Below are 10,250 nucleotides of genomic sequence, written 5' to 3' on the forward strand. Positions count from 1 at the left end.
TCTGTGTCTGATATTGTGAGAACAGAAAATTCTCAATGCTGTTTCCTCCTCCTGAAATATATCTTGTTGATGCACTGCTCCTCTCTCAATTCCAAAATAAATCACATAAAAACAAGCAGTTATTGCAACAGTTTAGTGGTCTTATAAGGAAAGCAGCTCCACAAGATATACTAAAAAATGTTAAGTCCAATTATGTTAGGAAAGACACTAACCTTCATATTTTGAAGGAAGTCTGCTTTTTATAATTCAGGCAACCGCATGCACTTTCTACAAACTGTAATGAACTAGCATTTGGATAAATCGTGCAACAGACACAGATTTTGCTTTTCTCTCTCCACTACCACAGCTTCCCTCATAATTGAAGCAGCAAACCTGCTCAATACTATTATTGCCAATCCCTATATTATCAATTTTCACATTAACCTCCATTGCAGTTTGTAGTAAGGACTTTTGAACTTTTGTGAAATACATTGTTTAGAGACAGGCAAAAACAGGCAGACAAATTCTGGATTTCTCTAAAAGTTTTACTTATCATTCTGCAACCATCTTGCTTCAGAATCCATCCCAATGAGCTAAGATAGCCTTTTGCATACATCTGGGTATTATGGAGGTGAAAACTTTTCAAGGGTTTAACCAAGGTCCCAGCTTTTCACAAGTAATTGCGTTAGCAGTAAATGAACCTAATAATGAACCTGACCTAACAAACTTGAAGCCCACAGAAGTTACTTGATTCTGCAGCATCTCTAATAATGCAAAGATGCCTTGACACTGAGGACATCCCCTAACAATATCATCAGAAATCCAATCTAAAGTATATAAAATGCAAACACTTAAACACCATCCCTGTTCATCCAATGAAATAATTTCAAGTTGTGGACAAGCAAGCTTTCCTTGTTAACAGTATTCCATCGCAAATACCAATGAAACTTGAAAAATTAAACACAGATTACTCTGTCCAACGTCAAAGACAATGGAGCAACATCAATGAAACCAGAAACAGCCCAAGGAAGACTATATGGAAACTTAGAAGATTCCACTTGCTGTCTTCCACCTTCTGTAAGTGACATTACCAGTAAACTATTCTACCATTCACGTTAAGAGCCTGCAAATATTATGAAAAGTTCCCAGGCACCCAACTACTTGCATATCTAAAAGTATGTTGCCAGTAGGGATATGCACGTTGGGTTTCTGATTCGGGAAAAATACCCGAATCAGACCTGATTTGTAAAGATTCGGGATTTCCGAAAGAGCCCCAGCATACCTGGGCCATTTCGGAAAACCCGAATCAAAGCTTTGGGGCAAGGGGCTAAAATGTCCCTCTCCATGCAGCAGGAGGGAAAGGGACATTTAAATCACGGATCAGCTGTTTGTCAGGGTTTCCGACAAGCAGCTGAGTACTTTGAAGGGAAGGAGGATCTCGATGTGGCTTGCCGCCATTGAGATCCTCCTTCCTTTCGAAGTCCCTCTCGCTTCTCTCCATTCCAACTGGCTGCAGGAGGGAGGGGGGGACTTTGAAGGGAAGGAGGCTCTCGGCTGGGCTTGCAAGCCATGCTGAGATCCTTCTGCCCTTCAAAGTCTCCCTGTTCCAACTGGCTGGAGGAGGGAGGTTGGAGCGGGGGTGGGGGGGGTAGGTGACAGGTTGAGGGGTGGGGGTGCTGGGGGAAACCCACCCCCCTGAATCACTTCAAAATGCTCTGAATCTTTACGGAGCATTCTGAAGAGACTGAAATACCCAAATCCAAAGCGGCTTGCCGCTTCATGTTTTGGGTGTTTCCAAATGTTTTTCCTGCTTCGGGTAAACCCAAAGTAGGAAACCCGAATATTTTCGTGGTGAACACCCCTAGTTTCCAGCATATAAGAACTGGACCGTGACTCTTTAAAAAAATTAACATTTTTGCAGTTCTTTTCTCAACTGAAAAGTGTAAGAACCTGTTCTCTCAAATAATGGTTTCTCTATACAGCAGAAGTGCACTCACAGTGATAAATAAGATTTTTATTAGGACAGTATAAAAATACTGAACAAGCACTGACCATCTTGCCACAGAGAAGCACAGGCCAGAGAATAAGGAAGCTGAATTTCCAGAGTTTAGCCTTCTGGAGTCTCGCTAGCATCAAGGAGTGGCTTTAGTACCATGCCCTGTCCATAGAACAGAAAAAAATAGGACATAAGGAAGAAATCTAGCCATGTACACTTCTGCCCCACCAAGATCCAAACATCAGTACAGTCTCATATACTCAACTACCAATTACAGCATTTCATCTAAAGTGTTCAAAGGACTTGAGACAAATACAGGGGAAAAACTGCAGGGAATACTTCTGCGAGAACAAGCTCATTTCAGCTCAATATAAAACCTCGGTCAACAAATTCAGTAATCGTCACAACCAGTTTCTCCCCTTAAGCTTTATCAGGCATTATAAAACTGCACAGCATCTTTGAATCAAGGTAAGATGGTCCCTCTACAGAACAAGGAGCAGTGAACAGCTGTGAAAATAAGGTAATGCAAAGTTAACAAGCAAACAGAAGCACCTTTTAGGAAAGGGGAATTATCTGCGGCCCCCATTTTAGACAACCTGCAATTATTACTGAGGAGCATTTAACAGCAATAATTAATATTAGGCTGCAAAACAGAACCATTTCCTTTTCCTCCTCCTCCCCACAGAGCATAAGTATGTTCTGGTTACCATTACAGTTATAACAAAGATCACTTCTCACTCTAAAAAGTCTTAGCGATTACACTGATAAAAATTTGATTAACAAACATGCATAGAACTCAACGAAAGTGAAACTTGATGCAAGACCAACAATCCGACATCCAGCTCCCTTCTGCGGCCTGTATCATACATTTCTGCAGTGCACGGGAACATGTGAACTAACACCATAGACTTTCCTTACTGAACTTCTGATGCTATCTAGTTCCACCATGAAAAACAGAAAGAAGCCATTATCTAAAAGAAATATTAACACGATCAAGGACCTGCCAATAAAACTCTGTAATACCAGAATGGCAAGCAGACTGCCTTCATCTTTATTCTGATGTAGCCTTTCAATTGGGAGTACGGAGTATGTTTATTCATTACTTTATCTGTGTTTATTCTCAAGCTCTCCCTTCCTGTCTCTTTTTAAGGTCTCCACCTCTCCACAATCCTACACCGTTCAGATACTGCCAGCGATAATCATGCTGCATTCAGACATCCCAACAAGACTGTTTGTTCGTAACATGTTCAAATCCATCTTGTCACGCTCACATGCTTTCCTCCCTTCACTTGTGGAGCCCAACTGAAAGCTTCTTGGTTTATGAAACCTTAAATCAAATGGGAATTCGCTGTGACATCAAAACAATGATGTGGGTTTTTTGGGAAATCTGAAAATTTCCACTTCAAATGTACATGTTAGCAAAGTAAGGCAAATGCGCCGTATAAAAGTACTGAGGTTTGTCCATGCTTCATATGCCACAGTAAGCCCATCTATAAGAAGATTGATTTGCAGCACAACAGCCCTGATGACTATAAACAGACTATACTATATATATGTGGGGCAGAAAATTTTCCAGAGATCAATTTGGTTTGGAAAATTTTCTGCCCTGCATCACTGCAATCAAATGCAGGCATCTTACCAAACTATTATCCCGCCCCCCACCCCGCCATGGTCCTTGGAGAAGAAAGAAACTCCAATTTACCCAGACATCGGCATTCAGACATTACAGCAAATCGGTTAAGTCAATTCTTTTTCCCGTTTTGTGACCTGCCCTTTTGTCATCTTTCCCTTGCAATTTTGTAGACCCAGCATATCTGGTTTTACCTGAGAATAAAGTTTGCTCAAAGGGAACTTTTTGATGCATGTTAACAGGATAGTGACCTAAAAGCATTTTACTTCTGAATGTTTTAACATTCTGCTCAACAGTTTCTACAGACGCTGTGTGACAGGTTTACTATTCACTGTCAATGGTCAAGGAGATCTAAAGATGAACATACTAAGAGGCTAAACATGGACTGCTTTAACTCTTATGACATTACAGGTTTACTATATACAAAATATTTTGAAAAGTTTAAAGCCTAAAATCTTATCTTGTATTATTTTATGATCAATCACTATTAAATACCTATGGCTAACAATACCATCAATATTTTGGAGACAAGGAAAAAAACTAAGACTTTTTGTTTTTAGTATCATTCAGGAATAAGCAAATTCATATTACAGAGAACAAACCCAATGTACAATCTTTCCCAGAGTACAAGCAAGCACAGGCAACCTAGGAAGTATCTGTGGTTACAGACTGCCAGTTACAAGAACTTCATCAAAGATACTTGCTTTGTTTTACAAGACGTCTCTCTAAAGCAACTCTGCAGATATGGTGAAAGGCTATCATTGTGCTATTTGTGGGCTTTCAACAGATTTAAGTAGTTTCTTCATACCAACAAATCTCACGGAGGAAAGGCAAAATATACTTTGACAAAATCCAGTGTTTCTGCAACAACTTCTTGCTTCTGCTTGAAAGCAAGTTCCCACCTGGGAAAGGTTCTGCCTGACACTGAAAATCATTACTGATTGTTGTTCAATTGTGCCTCGCCTTTCACCAGTGGCGTCCTATATGATGCAGTGTCCTTGCACCAGTGGAATTCTATATGATGCAGTGTCCAACAGCTCTCAATTAAGTCACAAAGCTTGCTGCACAAAGTTATCAGTCCATAAAACCTTTTAAAATTATGATCTTACAGCAAAGCCTGTGATTGTACATAATTTAACAAGCTGCAATAATTTCCTCTACTTTAACACTATTACAAAAACAAGGCTCAATACAAATGCAATGCTTATCAGATTTTTCAGCCATGCCCACTGCTTGTAAGAAAATATTAATAAAAATAAGGTATTTGTAACTGCATTAGTCCTCTTTTGTAAAGGAACCAGATCTCACCTTAATGAGACAATATTTACCAAGAACATACTCCAGGACAGATGATTTCATAGAAAAAACATCCAGGAGAATGGCTTGAATGTCATGCTAAGTACAGGGTACCATCCAAGACCCTCTCCCTTCTGATAAGCACTGGTGTGGGGAGGGCAGACAACAAATTAAAAAAATTAAATTAAATCAGAGCCACTTACAAGGGGAATCACTTCAAACACTAACTGCATAAAAGTTAATATATTAAACACTTGACTTGTTCTGCTTGCCAATGACTATGGTTTGCTTGTCATCTAATCTGTGGGACAATTATGGAACACTGATGCTCTTAAAAGATGCTTCTAGAACCAGGCATACTGAATCAGCGTATCTAACACTACAGTCCACAAGGGGTATTGCCGAGCTGTTTGCTACTAGTCCAAAACAAACTAGAAGAATCCACAGGTGTGGCAAAAAAACAACAACCCAGCATCACAAAACTTCTGCACATGGTAGTACCAAAAAGGTGTAATTCCCAGACCACCACCCACTTTCATCTGGATCTACTCAGGACCGCCCAACATTTAAACAAGAAAGAACGCTCTTGCAGAATCTGAAGTTACCATGCAGGCATGAAACTGCATACTGGCTAAACTATGTATCATGTAGGATAAATGTTAAAAATTAACTGTACTGGGGAAGAATCAAATCCCACAGCCATACAGTTCATTGTCTAGCTATGTGCAAATCATTCTATCTCACCCTAAGCTACTTCACAGAGCAAACATGGACTGAGGTGAAGTTTTGTGCCACCTCATTCCCTTAGCTCTTTCTGCCAACTGCAGCCTCTAAAGAGAAGCTCTACCAAAAGGTTTTCCAGATTACAGTTTTCAGGAAAGCTACTGAAGGTGAACAAGTACACTGGATCAAAATTGACAGACATATTTGGAGGACCCCTTCATTAACAAGGAAGGTTAATTCATATTATTGTTTTAACAACTTATGAATCACCTGGGAGAGCTATATAAGTGGAAAAATTGGATTAAAAATGTTTTGAATACAATAAAGAACCTCAAACCTCTTGAAGGAAAAGTAATATCAAAATGGGATCATCAAAAGATTAAATTAACACATCTAGCCTGTCAGGTTAACTATAGCAAACAATAAAGTCAACTGATGGAGGTTTAGCTTTCTGCACACGTAGGTTTAACAGCCTTACATACCCCTTTATGAAAAAGGTACCTATTAATAGCCATTGTGAAGGTTTTAAGTAACTGACTGTTACTCCATTAAATGAAATGGTTGCTTTGTTGCCAGCATACAATCAACTTTTTAATTTTGCAAAATATTCAAAAGGGCATGCTATAAAATACCATGTTATTATAGGGGGCATTACACATTTCTTTAATGGTACATACTGGGTCCAATGTGTACTTTACTCAGAATAATCTAGTTCTAATTTGTGTCTTTTGCACAGGTTCTACTAAGAGGAATTCAAGCTATCAAACATAAAAATTAGTGCCACACATTCAACAACATCCAACATCTTTATGGCTATAACAAGAATGTTCTTGTCTTTAAACATTTGTTTAATTCTATTACTTCTATTACAAGGAAATAGCCTGATAGCCATGTTGCTGTAATTTAAGTTGAGTTACTACCCTCCAAATCAGGCAGTCCAAATCTCCACTTCAGTAAGTATAGATTGAATCAAAGTTCTTCTAGGTTATAAAAATGAGGAACAAAATGGTTCAGAGCAATGAAATAATCACTAGTAATGTAGAAAAATACCATTATTATGGATGTGGTTAGTAGCTATAATATACAAAAGAACTATCTAACAAATATGGCCAGATTTTTAACGTTTCATGACAGGATTCACAGCTATCTCTTTTCCACCAACACAAGAGAATTTACACCTGAAAGAGTCACAATGGAATTAATTCTCTGTCTTAACCCGCCCTTCCCTCTTGTAACCTGCCCTATTAGAAGGTTTTCCAGTTTGTTTTCCATATGTAATTGAAGAAATGAGTGGTGACTCACGAAACTTCATAAATCTCATAAATTGTTTTATTTTTCAGATCTTTAAAGACCCTTTTCATTAGACATGCCACATAGGATGCTTTGAATTGGCAGTCCCTTGGCAGAATCCAATCCATGGAAGGCCACAAACTTTCCTCAGTCACTAGTTCAAGGGGGATCCTGTTTCCCCACCTGCGCTGCTATTATTCCTTGACTTTAAATAGTAACAGCTGCTTCCAGGTAAAGAGGAAGCAGTTAGAAATGGCTGCACAGCTGGCTGACACACAATACCCCTCTCCCCTTTATTTAAAGGTCTACTTCCAGTTGAAAAGATGTACAGCTGCCACTGGACCATTAAAAGGCCAGTGAAGAAAGCTTCGTATTCAGTACTGAACTGGTCCTCTGGTTTCATTTCTATGCTACCTAGGGGGACACTTCAATATACACTTAAGAGTTTGCAAGCCAAAAAATGACAACTTACTAACACCAATATGGGAAAATTCACTGGACTGTGCACCTGGGAGGTCCAGTAGGAAGACTCAACTTTTGAAAAGAAAACAGAAATCAATACTGAGTAAATAAGCATCCAAAATGGCTCATTTGAATTCTAAGCATGCTTAGATAATCCACTGTACATAACATTTATTTGCAAATATAAGATGGGTCAGATTTATGAACACACCAAGCAATTCTTCACTAAAGTATAAACCAAGGAGCTCTATTGAATAGCATGTTGATTCACTCATGTCCAGCAGCTTCATTTCCTGCATTTCCAGCAGCTTTTCTCCAAATAAATGCCAATCAGAAATTGCTTCAAACCCTGGTCATGTGTATAACTTTTCCACCTTGTGCTGTTTCAGAAAAAAAGGTCAACAATCTAGTCCCCTATATTGCTACTCCAATCCCAGCCAACTGAAATCAATGGGTTCAGACTGCAGTAACTCCACAAAGGATTGCACCGTAATCTTGTAGAGCTGAAAAAATGATTTTAGTATTAATAAATGATGACTCATGACAGACAGGCACACCATTTCCCAGTGGAAGAATTTAAATTTTAAAAAGAATACATCCCCTCTCCTCATTCACTCTACTCATGGTTTGTTACTGCAGATTTAATGTTATCAGATATAGTAACGTTATTTTATTGCTACAGTACTACTTCATTTTTCTGATTCACTTCAATCATAGCTTTTTGTCATCAAATTATGCTGTCTGTCTAGCACACAACTAGACCTGATAATCAAAATACAAAGTTAAAGTTCAAATACTTTCTGACAAGCTTCACAAGTATTCAGTAAGGTAAAATTGACAAAAGTGAATCAATAAAAGATTGCATGCACAGCACGGCTATACAACGGTGATACAAGCCCTTACAGCATAACAAAAAGGAACACTGTAATGCATGGCATATAATCAGGTCCCAACTATAAATTTTTCAATTTAGCTAGACCATCAAGCTTTTAAAGAGATATTTGTCCTTTCCCATACACTATTTTAATAGAGTATGAGGGTGTAAATTCTAATGAGCCTATGCATGCTTAGCAAATCCTCTGGGACATATCTCCAAATCAACATGCCAAAGACTGATTCGTCAATCACGCTCTAAAGAAACAATAAGAAAATGCAATCTGTGTTCTTCTAATTTAAGAGCCCCATGTACATTTGAGCTAGAAAAACATCTAAGTACCTTAAAGTTCACTTTCAAAAATATTACAAATATTGCAGGTCATGAGAACTCTACCATATGTTCCTTCACAAATGTTACTATTTTGTCCTTTTCTTTCCAAGCATTGTGCACAGTGTGAAAACATTCAGAAATACTTTTTTCGGTTCAAACAAATAACATTTCTGCAATAATTTTCCTCAGTAGAACCTCTGAATGAGTTAAGAAGACAAGGTTAAGTCATCCAATGCTACAAGTCACAGAGAATGCAGAAATTACACCCTTCCCAGTTAAGCATGTTCCCTTTATGGCCACAGTTAAGTTACGGCCAAGTAAACTGCCGCTTTGCTGGTTTGACATTTCTATAATAAGAACAATACAATCTGGAATCTACTCCAAGCATTCACTAGGAAAGCGAAAGAAAGCCAGGCAGTCAGCTGATTATCCTGCATTTATTTTACGTGCCAGCCGTTTAAAACGCTGGAGATCAAAGAGCTCTCCCTCATTTAGAGGGAGCGGGAAAGAAAGGCGAGGGCAGGTCGGCATAAAAGCGGTTCCAGCGATTTCCTTCCTCCCCAGCCCGGGCCCCGGTCGGTGTGTAACCTTCACACGTGCCCGGCCATGTTCCACGCAGCAGTCAGCACAGCAACTTTCGCAAAAGGTCACTGCGGAGTCTTCCAGGGCCTCCTTCCGAGCAGGCTCTCCTGCACCCTCCGCTTCCCCGGCCGAGGAAGAGAGAAACTTGCCAGAGCCGCCCCCCCGCCCCCCCCCCGGCCTGCCTCGCTCTCGCCAGAGGCGCTGCCGTGGCCTGAAGCCTCCCCCACCCCCCGCCACGCGCGCGCGCCACAGCCCGCCAGGAGAGGCCTCGACCGAGGAGACTCGCTGCCCTTGGCGGCTCCCCCGAACATACATGCGGCCGGCCGGCGCCGCCTCCCCCCTCAACCCCGGCCCAGCCGCCACATTTTACCCGCCCAGCCGGCCGCGTGATCGCGTCGCCCTCCGCCCGCGCCCACCGGCCGGCGCCTCCCCTCCCCCCCCCGCCCCTCCGTGGGGGAGGGGGCGATGTTCTCTGAGGGGATTTGCTGTGTCAGGCCCGTCCCATCCCCCCCCCCAAGCGAGCGAGCGCGCGGCCCGAGAAGTCACGTGGCCCCTTACCTCCACGAAGAGCAGCATCTTCTCTCTCCAGCCAGCCTCCCTCCCGACCCAATCCCGGCAGCCCCCCCACCCGCCCCGGGCACCTCCGCCTCCGCCGCCTCCTCCCGCAGCCAGCAGCGGACCCCCCGCTTCGCCCCAGCCGCGCGAGGACACTGATGCCCCGCCCCCGCCCCTTCTCCCTCGCCTCCTCCTGCCGCCGCTCCTATTGCTCCGTCCGCCGCCAGGGCCAAGCCCCCTTCGTCCAACCCTCCTCCTCTTCCGGGGCAAGCCGCGGGAAGCGTTTCCGGGGCACGAGCACGCTGACTGGCCTCAGAAAGCGTGTGACGGGAGGCAAAAAGCCGGCCCCAGCCGGCGGGGGAATGGCGGCGACGTCAGCGGTGGCGCTCGCGGGGCGGGGCGTACCATTCCTGGGAGGAGGAGGAGGGGGGGTGTCCATGCGGCGGCTCTGGGAAGGGACCATTCCCTGAAAGGGGAGTGTGTGCAGCGCCTCCAAGGTAAAGGAGTCAAGAGTACAGCAGCACCTTTAA

The 10,250-nt window shown here is 42.3% G+C and overlaps 1 protein-coding gene across 1 annotated transcript in view; it reads right to left on the reverse strand.

The window, feature by feature from the left end:
* Positions 1 to 9,765, reverse strand: part of LARP4 (La ribonucleoprotein 4) — a 54,000-nt gene extending 44,235 nt beyond the window's left edge. Inside the window, 1 exon segment of the mRNA XM_054975710.1 lies at positions 9,724 to 9,765. Coding sequence (XP_054831685.1) covers positions 9,724 to 9,741 — 18 coding nt within the window. The 5' untranslated portion in view covers positions 9,742 to 9,765.
* Between the last annotated feature and the right edge of the window lie 485 nt (positions 9,766 to 10,250).

The sequence above is a fragment of the Eublepharis macularius genome, chromosome 4 (assembly GCF_028583425.1).
Source record: "Eublepharis macularius isolate TG4126 chromosome 4, MPM_Emac_v1.0, whole genome shotgun sequence".
NCBI classification, from domain to species: Eukaryota; Metazoa; Chordata; class Lepidosauria; order Squamata; family Eublepharidae; genus Eublepharis; species Eublepharis macularius.